General features: G+C 49.4%; 1 protein-coding gene across 1 annotated transcript; it reads right to left on the bottom strand.

Moving 5' to 3' along the window:
* Window positions 1–195: 195 nt before the first annotated feature.
* On the bottom strand, window positions 196–6,870 carry DUSP26 (dual specificity phosphatase 26). The gene is made up of 4 exons (XM_065399524.1): window positions 6,826–6,870; window positions 3,986–4,236; window positions 1,881–2,095; window positions 196–395 (listed from the first exon to the last, which is right to left on the bottom strand). Exons 1-4 carry the CDS (start codon window positions 6,868–6,870, stop codon window positions 196–198), a joined length of 711 nt encoding a protein of 236 aa, XP_065255596.1.
* Between the last annotated feature and the right edge of the window lie 11,398 nt (window positions 6,871–18,268).

Raw genomic sequence — 18,268 nt, 5'->3', positions numbered from 1 at the left:
GCTGCAGGTTGGAGGCCCCTCTGAATAGCTTCCACTCCTTGAGGACCCCACTGGACAGGGTGGACATGGGCCGAGGGAGTCCAGCTGCACCTGGCAAGCGCCTGCCCCATGATGAAAGCCCTGTGTCTGCTGCTCAGTTGGCAGTAGGGTTGGGCTGAGCACCGGATGCTGAACAGCGCCCCCTCCTCTGCCCGCTCATGCTCGCCGCTTCAGCCTCAGGGAGTTATCCAGGGAGACCAGCTGGTGCAGGAAGCCCCGGTTGGGGATGATGCCGCGGTGGTCCTTGACAGTCTTTATGGCTTCCACCAGGGTCATACGGTGGCGGATCATGAGGTAGGCGAGGACCAAGGTGGCCGAGCGGCTCACCCCGACAGCACAGTGGACGAGGATCCTTCCTGCGGAGAGAAGGGGAGCTGCGTCACAGAGGGGCTACAGCCCCAAGGCCCCACTGCCCGGGGTTAGGGAAATCCAGGAAACAGTCCTATAACAGTGTGGGTGAGATGGTCACTCCAGCGCAGGAGTTAGGATACAGGGCTAGATGGGGCAGATGGTCACACAATGGCAGGGGAGGAGGGTTCCCTTGGAAAAAGTTGACTTTTCATTGAAAAATCAAAATCTGAATTATCTTGATTAAGAAATGCTGCTGTGGTGCCTCGTGGGAGCTGTAGTTTGAATGGTTCGTGCCTTCATTTTCCTCTCTAAGCTGGGTGGACCGGCCAGATGACATCTGCCAGGATGCACTGTAGTGCTTGTTATAAGCATAACAGCACCACAGTCTCTCATTTCGGGGAGGGGAGGTGATGCATCATGGGAGTCCACAGCCATAGTGAATCATGGGAGATGATGTCTGGCTATGAAGCCCAGCTTCAACAAGGAGAATGGGAACATGAGGCCACTGAACTACAACTCCTACGAGGCTCTGCTGCAGCATTTCCAATCAAAGTATTCCAGTGTATGGCTAAATAGTTCCGTTTTTGGTTGAAAATCAAAAACTTTTTGGTTTGTTTTTTTTTTCAGTGAAAAAACTAAGCGTTGCATGGAAAGCAGATACTTTAGTTTTAGTGAAAAATGTTGTTTAGTCAAAAACTCAATCTTCCTTTGAACAACAGTTTTGAGAGCAACATTTTCAACCTGCCCTACTCCACGGTCCCTATGAGCCAGACTCTGAGCTGCGCCTCCTGAGTGTGGGAGGCCAAAGATGCTTGTACCCCCTATGCACTTCCTGAATCCTGGTCTCGTCTGGGGACTCCAGATCCACCCCATCCTGCTCTAGATCCACCCCGCACCCCTGGCATACCCTTATGCCAGGGGTTGCTTACACCCTCTAGCACCATAGGAACTCCCAGTGTTGTGAGAGGAAGGGATCCACCTCAGATCTGGCCTATTTGTTCCAGCAGGATGGCATGAAAGAGCCAGGCCATGGCCCACAATTGGGGCCTGGCTCTCTTCCAGAATGGTGGCTGCTGGGATACTGGGCTAGCTGAACCATTGCTCTAGTCTAGCGGATCCCAGTGTAGATGGAGGTAGCTCTGTTCTGGTGCAGCAGGAGGCCAGATACTGAGCTAGAAGGACCATTGTGCTGGTCCAACATGGTGACCTTGGTGTTATGGTGGCAGTTTTGCAGACTCAAGAAGTGGCTGGATTTGGGAGGTTTCTCTGAGCCAATCACATGGGGGAGGGCTATGGAGGTGGGAGTGAGGATCCCCATGTCTTGCTAATGGTATCTCCACTGCTTCCAGCACAGAAACCTGGGTGGCGTGTTTATAAGGAAAGAAGGCGACTAGAGATGAGGGTGTTGGACACGGCCTCTCCTCTTGCCCAGCCAAGCTCCTCGTCCCAACCCCTGCTCCCTCTTCTCCAACCCCTCCTCTGCCCCTCACCTCCTCCCTCGCTCAGCGCCTGGTGGATGAAGTCAGCTGAGGGGTGGAAGTAGGGACTCATGTCGAAGCTGGGCGAGTCGTGGGCCTCGATGCCAAGGTAGCGGATGCCGGTGCCCTCATAGTACTCAGCACCCCCTCTCCACTTGCTGTGCGAGGCATTGAGGATGTGGGTGATGCGCAGGCGGGCCAGCTCACGCCGATTGGCTGCTATATCTCTGCGGAGAAGGGAGCAAAGGGTTAAAATGGGGGAGCTTATGTGGCAGCAGCTGAGCGGGGGGTGCTTCTTGACAGTGGACTGTGCAAGTATTATCTGCTAGAACTGGTACTAGGGAGGGGAGAGCTACTTGGACCAGGCCAGCATGGATTTTTGGCTTGGAGGGAACAGGCCAGAAGAAGGTGTAGGGAGGAAGGGGAGTCATCTGGTGGGTACACTAAAAAATAAAAAAATAAAAAAATCTGTCATTCCCCAGCTAGCAACACACATTTCTCTGGACTGGGAGTGGTTGGGTCATTACAAAACCTAAACCTAATTTCCCCCATACTAATTTCCCCCTACTGTTATTCACACCTTCTTGTCAACTGTTTGAAATGGGCCACTCTCATTACCACTACAAAAGTGATTTTTCCTCCCTTGGTATCCTACTGTTAATTGAATTGTCTTGTTAGACTGACCTCCCACTTGGCAAGGCAACTCCCATCTTTTCATGTGCTGTGTATTTATACCTGCTACTGTATTTTCCACTCCATGCATCTGATGAAGTGGGTTTTAGCCCACGAAAGCTTATGCCCAAATAAATGTGTTAGTTTCTAAGATGCCACAAGGACTCCTCGTTGTTTTTGCTGATACAGACTAACACGGCTACCACTCTGAAACACATTTGTCTCGCTCTCTCACCCCCAAGTGATTCTAGCCTGGGGCTCCCCACGCAGCTCCTGCCAATCCTGGGCCTCAATCCTGATCCACAGCCCCCCTGCTATACCAGTCTGGGTTCCCCTTACCCCTTTACAGCTCTGCTAGTGCCCCTTAATCGTGTACCCCTGGTTTCCCAGACCTCTTGAGCACAGAATCATAGAAATGTCAGGCTGGGAGGGACCTCAAGAAATCATCGGGCAGGTCTACACTACCCACCGGATTGGCGGCTAACGATCGATTTATCAGGGGTCGATTTCGATCCCCGAGTGCTCTCCCATCGACTCCGGTACTCCACCGCCGTGAGAGGCACAGGCGGAGTCGACGGGGGAGTGGCAGCAGTCGACTCAGCGCCATGAAGACACAGTGGTAAGTCGACCTAAATACATATTCTCGTAGCTGAATTTATGTATTTTAGGTCGATCTCCCCCAAGTGTAGACCAGGGCATCTAGTCCAGCCCCCCCATGCTGAGGCAGGACCAAGTAAACCCAGACTATCGCTGACAGCTGTTTGTCTAACCTGTTCTTAAAAACCTCCAGTGACAGGGATTCCACCACCTCCCTAGATAACCTGTTCCAGAGCTTAACTGTCCTTAGAGCAGTGATACTCAGACCTCAGTGATTCAGGAGCCAAATTAGCGATCAACATTACCCAGAAGAGCCACAGTCGTGTGAATTCATTGTTTCATTTACTATATATCTCTTTTCTTGGATATTCTGACCAAGTATTATTATTATTTTATCAACGGAAATTGGTTATTTACATAGTAAAAGCATCCTGATGAGTTAATAATTTAAACTGGTTATAATTAAATCACCCAGTGTTTTACCTTAGAGAAAGGTTTCCCTAATATACGACCTAAATCTCCCTTGCTGTAAACTAGGGTGCTTGCTGTGTCTGGTTTATATGTGGTGGGTCTTTTCATATGGATACCTTTACCCTCAGGGGCCATTTTTGAGTGCCACTAACCAAATGGAAAGGACACACACACACACACACACACACACACACACACACACACACACACACACACACACACACAAAGTGGCGCTGCAGTCGTCTCCTCCCCAGTCCGTGCCCCCTTCCACAACTATGCTACTGAGTCCCTTTCCCTCTTCCTTCCCATCCCCACCAATTCCCACTTCCCCTCATGACCTGGGGGCCTGTGCTCCCATCCCCTGGGCCCGTACTTACTGGTCTCCCAAGTAGAGTCCTGGCCAGACCTCATCTGCATGGTTACAGGCCGTCTTCCCCGTGTACAGCAGCCTCTCCAGCTCAAAGACACTGAGGATGGGGTGGTTGCTGGCGTCTTCCTGAGACCCCCGGCTGGGTGACCTGGAGCTGCTTCTGGAGAACCTGGACATAAAAGCCATTGGAGCTCCAGAGACCCACGATGCATCCCTGTGGGCAACAACGCTGCTGCTGCCGTCACCCACGGTCCCGTCCTGTAAGTAGTGGAGATGCCATTAGGTGACCCCGGCATGGGAGTATTGCCAAGCCCTTCCCCAAGTGACAAGCGATCAGCTCAAAGACTCCCCGCCTCCCTGACACACACACACACACACAAATCCAGCTGCTTCTTCCTGAGCGGGAGACCCAGGGCAAGCTGGGTCCACTGGAACTGTGGTGAGTTGGTCGTGCATCAGAATACCTCAAAGCAGCCCTGCCGATCCTCCCAGCAACCTGACTATGTGAACAACTAGCTGCAGGTGTACAGCCTTCTCTGCCCAGGGGTTCCCAATGTCAGGAGGGGGCAGTACATCATCGGCTTCCCTCCTGGAAGGTGGCGCATTTGGGGAGAGTTTAATGGGGCCAGAGCACTGTGAACCCAGCAAAGGAGGAAGTGGGGTCACCAAAGCCTTCAGCCCACTTGTGCACTCCCTTTCATGGCAAAGGGGCAACGTTCCAGCTCTTCTCTGCTGGATCAGTGCCACACTGGCAGGACCAGAGTACCCAGGGCTTTCTATTTATGGGATGACGGAGTAGCTCAGCTGCTGCCTTCCCTCTGAACTGGCTAGAGGGCATTGGTTGCCAGAGTCACAATGCCAACTCAAGAGCAGACTGTGCCAACCTAGGATTGGAGGAGCTGGCAGGCAGTGAAGATACTGGGCCTGGTGCCAGGCTCTGGGGCTGGGAGGAGAAGCAGGCGGAGGATTTCATATGGTATTACATGGGGTCTCACTGGGCATCGTCCTGTCGTGTACCAATAAAAATAGTCTAATGGGAGTGTTGCCGGCACAGAGGGCCCGAGGACAGCAACAGTGGGGTTCGTTGCCCGGTGTGCTTCGCGCCAATAAACACACCAGGGTGGAGAAGCAAACAAAGTTTATTTGAGATCTCAAAGTGGTGCAAGGAGACAGACAAGTCTCAGATCAAGCACACTGAGACAAACAGTTTTTCTCTCTTTATACATTTTACAACTAAGCCCCCCCACTTTCCCCCCTCCCTTCTCTCCCCCCCTCCGTCCCCCATTCCCTCTCCCTTCTTCTACAAAAGCCATGTTTATACATTCAAGCAATTAAACCATTCTGGCAGCTATAAGTCTAACTTGTTAGTAACACTCCTCTAAACCGTTATCTGGTCCTGTTTCCCCTTGATTTATTATCTCCTCTCCAGTCAGAAACATACAGGCCTCATTATTACCGCTTGGTACCAGTATGAAGGGGGTTGTAACTGATAACTGCCTGTTTACACGTTCCATGCATCTAGCTTTTGAGGTCGATCAGAGTTAAACATGGAAGAACTTTGGTTCACTCAGGCCTAGTGACACCAACAGGAGGGAGAGGCTGTCTTAACCTCTCTTGGTACAGCAACCCCCCCGCTGCATTTGAAAAGCTTGGAGGCTGCTCTGGGTTTGGGGTGGGAGGCGTTAATCGTAGGGCATGAGACTTTTATTGCTAAGCAATAGAACCCAAAAGGCCTGACTCCCAGTCCTGTGGTCTAGCCACGAGACCATGCTGCCTCCTTTCTCACACCTACAACAAGCCTCCCGGGACAGTCCCACCCATATGAGGATGTACCCGGCCTCAGTAACAAAGCCTCAGCCCTGGGAACATTTTTTCTTCTTTGCTGCCTTCCTCCTCAGTGCAGCGAGCTGAATGCTGCTGCTGCTGTTGATGTGTTGCCTCAGCTGTTGCCTGGAGCTGCCTCCAAACATTTGGGAACCCGTCCAAAGTGTCACATCTCAGCTCTGTTCCCATCAGTGGCTCTGCACTGGCCAATTGTTTTCAGAGACTAAAAGGGGAAATGGAGTGACCTCAGATTTGCCTTGCTGGCTTAGACCATCAGTTCAGTCGGTCTGGCATCCTGCCCTCAGCAAGGGCCAGCAGCCGGTGGTGCGGAAGGAAGAAAACCCCTAGACACTTACCTGACTGTGCACAGAGGTTGCAAACATCATGAGGGCACTGCAGAATTCGGAAGGAATCTAGAGAGACCTGCTAAGTACTTCCCTCCCTACTGATGTCTCCCAACAGTTTATTCCCTGCAGGGTATTTTGGATGCTGCCTTGAACATGGTTGTGCAGGGCATGGAATAGACTATTCTGGAGCCAGGGGTTCCCCGTCAGCCCTGGTATGACTGGGTGCAGCTGCCACAGATAGTAACAGGAGCTGCAGCAGCGTATACCATGGTCCAGAGTTGGCCCTATGTCTCCTGCACTCTGCTGAATGTTTGACCTGCTGGCTCTAGGAATAAATACCTGGTAAGCCCGTGGGCAGCACACCACAGCTGGGATCATCATCAGCACAATGCCGTGGGGTGTCTGCCCGCTCATGTTGCAGCAGGCCCTTCAGCCTGGGCCCATCCAAGCCTGGCCCATACCGTGCCCCTTAATATAAGGCTACAAGCAGATCCATGGCTGGCTAAGGGTATGCCTACTGTAATTGGAGGTGTAATTGGAGTTCAGGTAGACATACCTGCACTAGCTTTAATCTAGCTAGCACGGCTAAAAATAGCAGCGAAGACTCGTCAACACAGACCCTGGTGCAGGCTGCACATGCAAGTAGATATCCAGAGTTCTGGGTGGGTTTGTATACCTGCAAAAGTGCCAACTCTCGTGAATCGATTGGGAGAGTCGCCATTTCTGAGTAGAGTGAAGCCTCATGAGCTCGTGATCTGGTGATAAAACTCTCAGATGTCAGAATTTTTTTTTTCCAGCCCCGCCACATTCTTAAAATGGGGTTTCCAGTCCAACAGGAGTTACCCCCACCTTAAACAAAGGAATGTGTTTTCTCCACTGGGCAGTTACTTCCAAAGTACTTTGAAAGACAATGAGAATTCATTTACATATCAGATAAACAAAGCCATCAAGCTATCAAGTAGAGGGAAGAGACAGCACGGTTACACCCAGCAGGGAAGAGAAACTTCATCTGAGACATAAAGAAGGGGGGCAGGGCCAAATCTCAAATAAGTAATTGAATCACTGGGGGGAAAAAATCCCCACGTTTGACAGTTCTAAAAGTGAGGCTTAATTTTATTTAGAAATTCTGCCAGCAGCCCCAGGCGCAGCCAGGACTCCAGCTGTCAGCCCCAGGCGGCTGCTCCCCTGCTGGTCTGGTAAGTGGGAGAGGGAACCCCACTGCAGCCCCCCAGGCCTAGGGAGGGTGAAGAACCCTAAGGAGCAGAGATGAGGCTGGGGGCTGCAGGGGGGCTGAAGTGAGGAGGGTGGGTGGGCTGATGGAGTAGGGGGCCTGTATTGATGGTGGATTCTGAGCAGATGGGGTGGTGCTGGGAGGGTGAACTGAAGGCAGTGGGGGTCGATAGGGCAGGGGGGTGGAGATGATGGGGTGGAGATGATGGGGGCTTGGGGCTGAATTGAGTGGGGTTGGGTGGGGACAGAACTGATGGGGGACTGGGGGACAGGATTAATTGCTGGGCAGGAGATAAGCAGATGTGGGGGTAAGAGTTCCTGCAGCAGGGGCCAAAATCACCTTATCCAGTATACGGGGGAGAGTGGGTGACACTAATGGTCACATGCACATGCCTGATGATGGACAGGGGGAATTCAAATATCAAGAGACTGATTTAAAAAAACATCTTTTTTAAAAATGTCATGATTTTTGGGCCAATCTCATGATTTTGGTGGCCCCGACTCCTGAATTTTGATCTCTGGAATTGGCAATACTGCACCTGTGCTGCTGCGTCTTCACTGCTAGTTTTAGCTGCATTAGCTAGATTAAAGCTAGCAGGGGTATGCCTGCCTGAGCTGCAAACCCACCTTTGATTGCAGTGGAGACAAGCCTGAGAATCGGTGGGACAGATCCACTCTGGCATGAACCTCGATAGGCTTCACCCATGTATCTGACCCTCATCTTCTTCCTCCAACACCCACTGGGTGCTGATGTGCAGTGGGCTCTAGCTGGTAAATATCACCAATTGCTACCTGATATACAAGACCCAGAGCAAATTCCCAAAGCACCATTGCTACTTGGGAGATGTGGCCCATTCCTCTATTAAAACACAGGGTGAGCTACTGCATGCAGCGACTCTTGCTCACAGGTACATGGCTGCCTCTGCCACCCCTGCCATTCTCACGCTGCGCTCGGAGGGAGGAGAGAGACAGACAGACAGACAAACCCTGCCTACACACACGGCTGCTCTGCATAGATGTTATCGCACCCAGGCAGGCTGCCCAACCCCACACGCTCAGCAAAGAGACAGAAAGACAAACAAACGGGAGGCAGGAGGGAGACACCTACCCCCGTTACTCTACCTTTGTGCAGGCTGTGTTTTCTCAGCTCAGGGTGAGTTTTCTAGTCAGATCCAGTCGGCCATGTCTTCCTACTGCTGCAGCTCTTGCTGCCGCCGCCGCTGCTGCTGTAGGAAGGCTGATATATGAACATCTATTTTAAGCCATGACATGTCCAGAGGCAGGTTTGTTTATATCATAGTGTGTGTGGGTGGAGGGGGGGCGGAGGGAAAGCAGAGGGAGATTGACACAAACACAGAACATCCCATGCAAACACACACGTGTAGGTGCATGCATACACATAGAGTCATACATATAAACACACAGACACACATATTCCTATGCATGGAAATACACATGCACAGCCACAAGAATATGCACGTGCATCCAAACACACACAAATTCTTCTCCATATCTCTGTGTTCACCCTTCCCCCATTCCCCCCCCCCCCCCCGCCCCCACAATACAAGCTAGCTACAGGAAATAAAAAAGGAAAGAAAGACTATTCTACTGATGAAAAGCTCCATCTAAGAGCTAGTTATTATTATGAATAGTAATAATAATTGGGGATAGAGTCATAGGGTTTAAGGCCAGAAGGGACCGCCTGATCATCCAGTCTGACCTGTCTATCACAGACCACCAGTGCCACCCAGCACCCGCACACTAAACCCAACAATTGAAATGAGACCAAATTATGACAGCCTGCAGGAGACAAGACTATGATGTGCCGCAGGCAGAGAATAGGAGGGACCAAGGTGCATAAGTGCCCGAGTCCCCTGCAATGTCACGAAATGGTTAAGTGAGATATACTCAGATAACTCAGCATGGATTCACCAAGAGCAAGTCATGCCTGACTAACCTAATTGCCTTCTATGAGGACATAACTGGCTCTGTGGATGAGGGGAAAGCAGTGGATGTGTTATTCCTTGACTTTAGCAAAGCTTTTGATATGGTCTCCCACAGTATTCTTGCCAGCAAGTTAAAGAAGTATGGGCTGGATGAACGGCCTATAAGGTGGATAGAAAGCTGACTAGATTGTTGGACTCAATGGGTAGTGATCAATGGCTCCATGTCTAGTTGGCAGCCGGTATCAAGTGGAGTGCCCCAAGGGTCTGTCCTGGGGCTGGTTTTGTTCAATATCTTCATTAATGACCTGGGGGATGGTGTGGACTGCACTCTCAGTAAGTTTGCAGATGACACTAAACTGGGAGGAGTGGTAGATACGCTGGAGGGTAGGGATAGGATACAGAGGGACCTAGACAAATTACACTGGTCTACAATTTTTGAGAAGTCGTCTGCTTCAGAGATAAAATGTGCTATTTATTATGTATTTTGATGTGCTGAATTCAAATATGACAATTAAAACAACTGATTGGCTACTGTTTCTAAGATATTTAAGTTTTTACATTTTATGTCTATGTATATTGTGTAGATAGTAGAGTTTTAATCATAAATTGTAAACCTAGGTCTTTTCATGTGTTTATGGTTGCTTTACATGATAATATTTCACCTGTCCTGTTTATGTAACACTTTAAAAATCAGCAAAAGGGTTATATAAATAAAATTTATTATGAAACAAAAGGCAAAAAACTATTATGTACATAGTTTAGTCCTATTCAGTGTCTATTCGGCGCTTCTTGGCTTGTCTCTTGTATTCATTAAATGGAGCATCTCTTGTCACTGTCCAGCAATAGTCTGCAAGCATTGATGGGCTCCATTTGCCCTGATAGCGTTTTTTCATTGTTGCAATGTCCTGGTGAAATCGCTCGCCGTGCTCGTCGCTCACTGCTCTGCAGTTCGGTGGAAAAAAATCTAGATGAGAGTGCAAAAAATGTATCTTTAGTGACATGTTGCAACCAAGGCTTTTGTATGCCTTGAGGAGGTTTTCCACCAACAACCTGTAGTTGTCTGCCTTGTTGTTTCCGAGAAAATTTATTGCCACTAACTGGAAGGCTTTCCATGCCGTCTTTTCCTTGCCACGCAGTGCATGGTCAAATGCATCATCTCGAAGAAGTTCACGAATCTGAGGACCAACAAAGACACCTTCCTTTATCTTAGCTTCACTTAACCTTGGAAATTTTCCACGGAGGTACTTGAAAGCTGCTTGTGTTTTGTCAATGGCCTTGACAAAGTTCTTCATCAGACCCAGCTTGATGTGTAAGGGTGGTAACAAAATCTTCCTTGATTCAACAAGTGGTGGATGCTGAACACTTTTCCTCCCAGGCTCCAATGACTGTCGGAGTGGCCAATCTTTCTTGATGTAGTGGGAATCTCTTGCACGACTATCCCATTCGCAGAGAAAACAGCAGTACTTTGTGTATCCAGTCTGCAGACCAAGCAAGAGAGCAACAACCTTCAAATTGCCACAAAGCTGCCACAGATGTTGGTCATAGTTTATGCATCTCAAAAGTTGTTTCATGTTGTCATAGGTTTCCTTCATATGGACTGCATGACCAACTGGAATTGATGGCAAAACATTGCCATTATGCAGTAAAACAGCTTTAAGACTCGTCTTCGATGAATCAATGAACAGTCTCCACTCATCTGGATCGTGAACGATGTTGAGGGCTGCCATCACACCGTCGATGTTGTTGCAGCTACAAGATCACCTTCCATGAAGAAGAATGGGACAAGATCCTTTTGACGGTCACGGAACATGGAAACCCTAACATTACCTGCCAGGAGATTCCCCTGCTGTAGTCTGGAGCCCAACAGCTCTGCCTTACTCTTGGGTAGTTCCAAATCCCTGACAAGGTCATTCAGTTCACCTTGTGTTATGAGGTGTGGTTCAGAGGAGGAGGATGGGAGAAAATGTGGGTCCTGTGACATTGATGGTTCAGGACCAGAAGTTTCATCCTCTTCCTCTTCCTCGTCTGACTCAAGTGAGAATGATTCTGGTGCATCAGGAACCGGCAGTCCCTCTCCGTGGGGTACTGGGCGTATAGCTGATGGAATGTTTGGATAATGCACAGTCCACTTTTTCTTCTTTGACACACCTTTCCCAACTGGAGGCACCATGCAGAAGTAACAATTGCTGGTATGATCTGTTGGCTCTCTCCAAATCATTGGCACTGCAAAAGGCATAGATTTCCTTTTCCTGTTCAATCACTGGCGAAGATTTGTTGCACAAGTGTTGCAGCATATGTGTGGGGCCCACCTCTTGTCCCGATCTCCAATTTTGCAGCCAAAATAAAGGTGATAGGCTTTCTTAACCATAGTGGTTATACTGTGCTTTTGTGATGCAAAAGTCACTTCACCACAAACATAGCAGAAGTTATCTGCACTGTTCACACAAGTACGAGGCATCTCTGCTCACTTTGGCTAAACAGAAATGTGTTCCTTTGCAAAATCAAACACTGACAAATAAGAGAGCATGACACTGTATGATTTCTAGAGCTGATATAGGGCAATTTGTTCAGCAGAGTGATGTAAGCTTCGTTATGATTGCATCATCCATGACTTCTAGGAATAACATGATGTAATTCATATCATGCATGACGCAATACCAGCTTCAGATTGCATCATTCATTGTTTTGCCTAAAAAGCAAGTACTGTCCAAACCCAGTCATAGATTTATTCATAGATCCAGTCAAAGATGTATTTTAGTCATTTCTGGTTTAAATTGAGATCCCTTCCCTTTATAACTCACTTATCCTCTGCCATTCCCAAGTCAAGGGTCGTATATACTGACCCAATAGCATATCTTGAAAACTAGAGCCAATCAACAATTTTAAGCATCATTTTCGTTCTCAGTGACCCAGAATTAGTAAAGTTTGACTACATTTATTTCAGAAGCATTTTGGCTGTAGATTAGTGTTAGAGGATTGGGCCAAAAGAAATCTGATGAGGTTCAACAAGGACAATTGCATAGTCCTGCACTTAGGACGGAAGAATCCCATGCACTGCTACAGACTAGGGACCGAATGGCTAGGCAGCAGTTCTGCAGAAAAGGACCTAGGGGTTACAGTGGACGAGAAGCTGGATATAAGTCAACAGTGTGCCCTTGTTGCCAAGAAGGCTAACGGCATTTTGGGCTGTATAAGTAGGGGCATTGCCAGCAGATCGAGGAACGTGATCATTCCCCTCTATTCAACACTGGTGAGGCCTCATCTGGAGTACTGTGTCCAGTTTTGGGCCCCACACTACAAGAAGGATGTGGAAAAATTGGAAAGAGGCCAGTGGAGGGCAACAAAAATGATTAGGGGGCTGGAGCACATGACTTATGAGGAGAGGCTGAGGGAACTGGGATTATTTAGTCCTCAGAAGAGAAGAATGAGGGGGGATTTGATAGCTGCTTTCAACTACCTGAAGGGGGGTTCCAAAGAGGATGGATCTAGACTGTTCTCAGTGGTAGCAGATGACAGAACAAGGAGTAATGGTCTCAAGTTGCAGTGGGGGAGGTTTAGGTTGGATATTAGGAAAAACTTTTTCACTAGGAGGGTGGTGAAGCACTGGAATGGGTTACCTAGGGGAGGTGGTGGAATCTCCTTCCTTAGAGATTTTTAAGGTCAGGCTTGACAAAGCCCTGGCTGGGATGATTTAGTTGGGAATTGGTCCTGCTTTGAGCAGGGGGTTGGACTAGATGACCTCCTGAGGTCCCTTCCAACCCTGATATTCTATGAACCCTGGCTCCCCCAGGCTGCAGAGGAAGGCAAAACCCCACTAAGTCGCTGCCAACTTGATGTGGGGGAAAATTCCTTCCCAACACCACCTATGCCGATCAGTTAGAGCATGTGAGCAAGAACCAGCCAGCCAAGCACCTGAGAGAGAGAATGCTCAGCGCCACCTCAGAGCCCTGTCCCTCCCTGTCCTATGTCCCATCTCTAGCTGTGGTTATCCCTGATGCTTCAGAGCAAGGAGATTAAAAAAAAACAACCCTCCAGAATACAGTAGGGGGCAACAAATCCCTTCCTGACCCCTGTAGGTGGCCAGTTTAAACCCTGAAGCATGAGCTTTTAGGAATGGTGCCTGAGAAATGATTGCCCAAAGAAAGAAGTCAGCACAGCTCCGACCATCTCATCCCAGGTGGTGCATCGTCCTTTCAGTTCACCTGAGAGAGCGGCTGCTGATAGCTCACAGAGACCTGGTGAGAGTCTTAGCTGTAGTAGCATGCAAGATGCATGTTGAATGTGGTCACAGTGTGAGGGACTCATCTGCAAGTGGGGCCAGATTTCCCAACGAGCTCAGCACCCAGCAGCTCCTATTGTACCCTTCTGGGCAGATTTCCAACAGAGCTCTGGGCTCTCCTGAAAGTCTTCCCCCTAGCTGGCCGATACAGCCCACCCCCATCTTCCTGGGTGACAGCAGGAGGTATTGGGTTGATACCCATTATGGGAGGGCTATGGGAAGGTAAGCAGAGGCTGTGGGTACTCAAGGGCAAGTGAAGGCAAAAGTCACTGAGTGAACCTGAATGAAGGCAGCTTGGGCCACCATCTCCATCTTTTCTTTCTTTTCTTTCCTTGCCCATCTTTCAGTGGCACCCCAGGAAGTTGGTTTTTGCCTTTCACAAGAGGGTCTGGTACACTAGCATAAAACTAGAGAAACACAGCGGGGAACCAGACCCACCTTCCAGCTGGCTGGCCAGCACTGGCAAGGAGCTCAAGTTTGATGGTACCAAAGGTCCAAGATCAGGCTTGGCATTTCTGGTGCAAAGTCAGGGATCCCTGACAGGGGTGCCAGTGCTGTTTTAACATCTCACTTTAAAACACAGTGATCACAGTGAGGACAGAAGGCTGCAAGGCGGGAGGAAGCTTGGCTGTGTGTCTGGAAGGATACCTTGGATAACCTCATGTAGTTCCACTGATTTCTACGGGAGACCACATGCACAAGGGCAAAAGTTTGGGTCCAAGATGCTCCCAGGGAGCTGTGGGTTTTTGGGGGAAACCACCAGCCCCTTTTTGCTGATTAGGACTTACCACATCCTTTCAGAGAGGATTCAGCCATATCTCTCGCTAACGTTTGTTTCCTGGCTTTCCCAAATCAATCTGCTATGTAATTATCCCCAGGGTGCCTCTGAAATGGTAGCTACAGCAGCGTACTGAGGAGGGTTTGACGGGATCCTGCGTTAACTAGCTGGTTACACACACGGTGCTGACTGGAGGGAGCGAGAGAACGTGTATAATACCTTTGATGACTACGTTGCTGCAGCCGGTTCCAGGGATGGGGAAGAGAGGTACAGCCTGCCACCGCCATCCACTGGAGGCATCAGACGCCATTCTGCCCCTCCAAGAGCAGCCTCACTGCCTCTTGGGATGGGGTATCCAGGCCCTCTGCCTTAAGAAAACCAGCCAGCTGCTAGCAGCTCCAGGCAACAGAAGGAAAGAGATGGGTTGCTGATCCTTCCCTTTGGCCCCCAGTGAAGCCCCACACATATGCAGCTCTCTGTATGTTATGTGGGCTGCATCCACACAATACACATACTACTTGTATGGCCCTGAGGATGTCACATGGGCCACAGCTGTGCTGTGCTGATTGGGCTGCACAGGGGTGGCTCTAGCTTTTTTGCCTCCCCAAGCACGGCAGGCAGGCTACCTTCGGCGGCATGCCTGTGGGAGGTCCCCAGTCCCGCGGATTTGGCGGCATGCCTGCGGGAGGTCCCCAGTCCCACGGATTTGACGGCATGCCTGCGGGAGGTCTGCCAGTCTCGCGACTTTGGTGTACCCGCCGCCGAATTGCCGCCGAATCCGTGGGACCGGCGGACCTCACGCAGGCAAGCCGCTGAAGGCTGCCTGACTGCTGCCCTTGCAGGAACCGGCAGGGCGCCCCCCACGGCTTGCCGCCCCAGGCACGTGCTTGGAGCGCTGGTGCCTGGAGCCACTGCTGGGGCTCCAAGTGGCCTGAAATCCATGGGTTGCGAACCACTGCACTATAGCCATTGTTCTTCCTCCCTCTCTTGTCCTCACTGCTTGTTATCATCACTTAAATACGAGACAGATTTTTGCAGCAAGGACCTGGCATGGTGGTAAAGTACCCTGCATACCTATGGCCCTGCAACAATGATCCATGACTCCAGGGAATGCTGATGGGCTATAGGGGTATTCACATGTAGGTCACTGGTCTGGGACAGCAGTAATCAAAAGCTTTTGCCATCTGGATGTTGTTTGGTGACTTATGTGAAATGAACTGATGGGAGGGGATACATAATTTTGTGGCTATGGCAGCAGACTGGAGAGCTATGCTTGGTCCCTAGCTCTGCCACTGACTGCCTGTGTGACCTTGGGCAAGTCATTTAGGACCAACTTTTTAAAGGTCTTTAGGTGCCTCACTCACACTGAAATCAGTTGAAATCAGCAGGAGTTAGGCACCTACATACCTTTAAATATCTGGCCCTTAGTCTCTCTCTGTGCCTCAGTCCACCATCTGTATAATGGGGATAGTATTACTGCATACTGGAAGATGGATTTGTTGATATTTGGAATGCTCTTAGATACTATGGTGATTGGGACTGTATAACTACATAGAAGGATGTACCTAGTGGACAGGAATCCATAATACATCTGCACCCCTTGCTGGTAGTCTCAGCAGGGAAGCGAAGAATATTATGGACCTGGAGATGGTAATATATTTACTTGCAGTATTTAATCCAATCTCTACATGCTGCATGAACCTCCAGAGAAAATCTGATTCCTGGTAAACAAGGGAGACAAGACTGGAACTCAAGCTTTGTGGAAGCCTGCATGTTTGTCTGTAGTTGTTTTGTTGAAAAAATGCCACCTCAAGAATAAAGATTGTGACTCTACATAACATGATAGAGACTGAACTCCCCACTTATTCCTGGAAGTGTCATGGCAGAGAAACATTGGCCAGGCAGTGTAAGGGGAAGATTGCACTTCCACTGCCCTGTGCAGTACCTTTAATGTGGATAAGCAGAGGCCTTTGCTTCCCTGGGCCACCAGTCAAGGACTGTTCACCAGCACACAATTCACATTGAAAAAGAAATGCTTCTAATGCCTATCACTCATGTGTAAATCTGAATAAAAAAATCTCTGAGAAATAAAATTAGGTGGATAAATGTTTTGGCTTAGTGCTGCCTGTAGGGCACTTACTGGTCATTTAACGGGGAGGATTTTCATTCTGCATGTTTCTACTCCAATAATAATAATGGAGATGCTTTGAAAAGTAGCCAAACTCTGTAGCAGAGCCAATGACTGCCTTTCACATAATGAAATTTCAGGCACTTTGAAATGCCTGGGCAGCCACATAGAGTAAAAATGTCAACAAGCCATCTCCTGATTAAGTTAAGGGAAGTCGCTCAGATATGAAAAATGGAGTTATGTGCATAATCTACCCCCCGCCAATCCCAATACTTCTCCCTAAACATTGGTCCTGGAGCAGAAAGTGATTTGCTTCCTCCTTCCCGGCTGGGGTTTTTACTTGCTGAGCGGCTCAGTGCATTTCTTATGAAGCGTGTCTCTTTCAAAGATAAGGGGCAGCTCGGAATATGTCTGCAGTCTCAGTGGAAACATGGACACTGTTTGGGTCTTGCGGTGACTCCTGCATGCAGGACCGGGCGGTTGATTTACCCCAGCTGAGGATCTGGCCCTTACCAGCCACCTTTGCATGCCTCATGGAATAGGAGTTTCTTCCGCAATTTAACCCCCCCTCTTCCCTCCCCCCCCCCGTCTTGATACAAGGTGGAGAGATGGCAAGTGTACGGATCCCACAGAATCCAGGTGTCACAAAAGCCAATCTCACCTACTAGTCTGTGGCCTTGTTGAGACAATGTTCAGCCACAACAGACTAAATTAATTCTCGGCTGATGTAATTCCATCAACGTCGACACGAGCTACGCCAGGGATGAATCGGTATATGACACCTCGATTCCTACACCCTCCCAGAGAGGAGAAATGGGAGAGGAACCCCTGGCCTACTCAATGCTGTGTCAAGAATCCAACGTGGACTTGTAGGATAGCATGGGTCATTCTGGACAATGTAAAAGAGAGAGAGAGGGAAGAATTCATCCCTGCCTGTGGCCCCTTTGCATGAGAAACAGCAGCCAAAAGGGGTGGCAAAGCAGTCATATGACGCTCCATGGAGAATATCACTGGGGAGGGGTCTGGCATAATGACTCTATACTCTCTTCCCGGCAAGAGTCCCGGGTGCAGAGCGCATGCCAGCAGCATGCTGGGAGTGGGTTGCAGGATTTAAAAGGAGTGGCCGGCCTTAGCTATTTGCAGGTACCCCCATGCCCAGAAGGACTATTGCAGTCAGGGCACAAGAGCTGCTTTAATCTGCTCTGGAGGGCAAATTAGCCCCCAGGATTCCCACAATAGGCAAGGTGCAAGCCGCCCCCAGCACGCCTTCTCAGTGCTGGGCTCAATGCCAGGGCTAGGGAGACAGAGCCTCACAGAGCTTGCAAGAGAGACAAAGCAACAGGCACCTCGGTGAAGGAGTTCATGGATGCAGCCACTGGGGGCTGCTCTGGTTATACATAAATCACATCATGTGCATTGTCTCGACTGCAGTAAAACACAGAAAATGGAACACAAGGGAATAAAGAGCAGTGTCTGAGGAGTTTTAGAGCTGCCACTTCCCAGCTTCGGACTCCAGATGCATGCAGATTTGCTGTGGTCCTCACAGCCCTATTTTAAAGATCAGAGATCAATCACTGGGTATTTATGCACTAAACATAGCGCATCCAACGGCCACCTGGAAAGCTCAGTAGCCAGAGTTTATTATATTCACTCATAAACAAGAGAGGATTTACATGTTTCATTGAGCATCTGCCATCCAATAGACTGATCACAGAAGGAGGCTGGCAGAAAGAGAAATTGTACTAGAGAGGGTATAAA

Source organism: Emys orbicularis, chromosome 2 (assembly GCF_028017835.1).
Source record: "Emys orbicularis isolate rEmyOrb1 chromosome 2, rEmyOrb1.hap1, whole genome shotgun sequence".
Classification (NCBI taxonomy): Eukaryota; Metazoa; Chordata; order Testudines; family Emydidae; genus Emys; species Emys orbicularis.
This window is presented reverse-complemented; position numbering and strand designations above follow the sequence as displayed.

Coding starts and splice junctions, on each gene's coding strand:
- DUSP26 (XM_065399524.1), bottom strand. CDS start 6,870: ATGGCGACTCTCCCAATCGATTCACGAGAGTTGGCACTTTTGCAG. Junction 2,096..3,985: donor GGACTCTACTTGGGAGACCA/GTAAGTACGGGC, acceptor CCTTCTCCGCAG/AGATATAGCAGCCAATCGGC. Junction 396..1,880: donor GGCGCTGAGCGAGGGAGGAG/GTGAGGGGCAGA, acceptor TTCTCTCCGCAG/GAAGGATCCTCGTCCACTGT.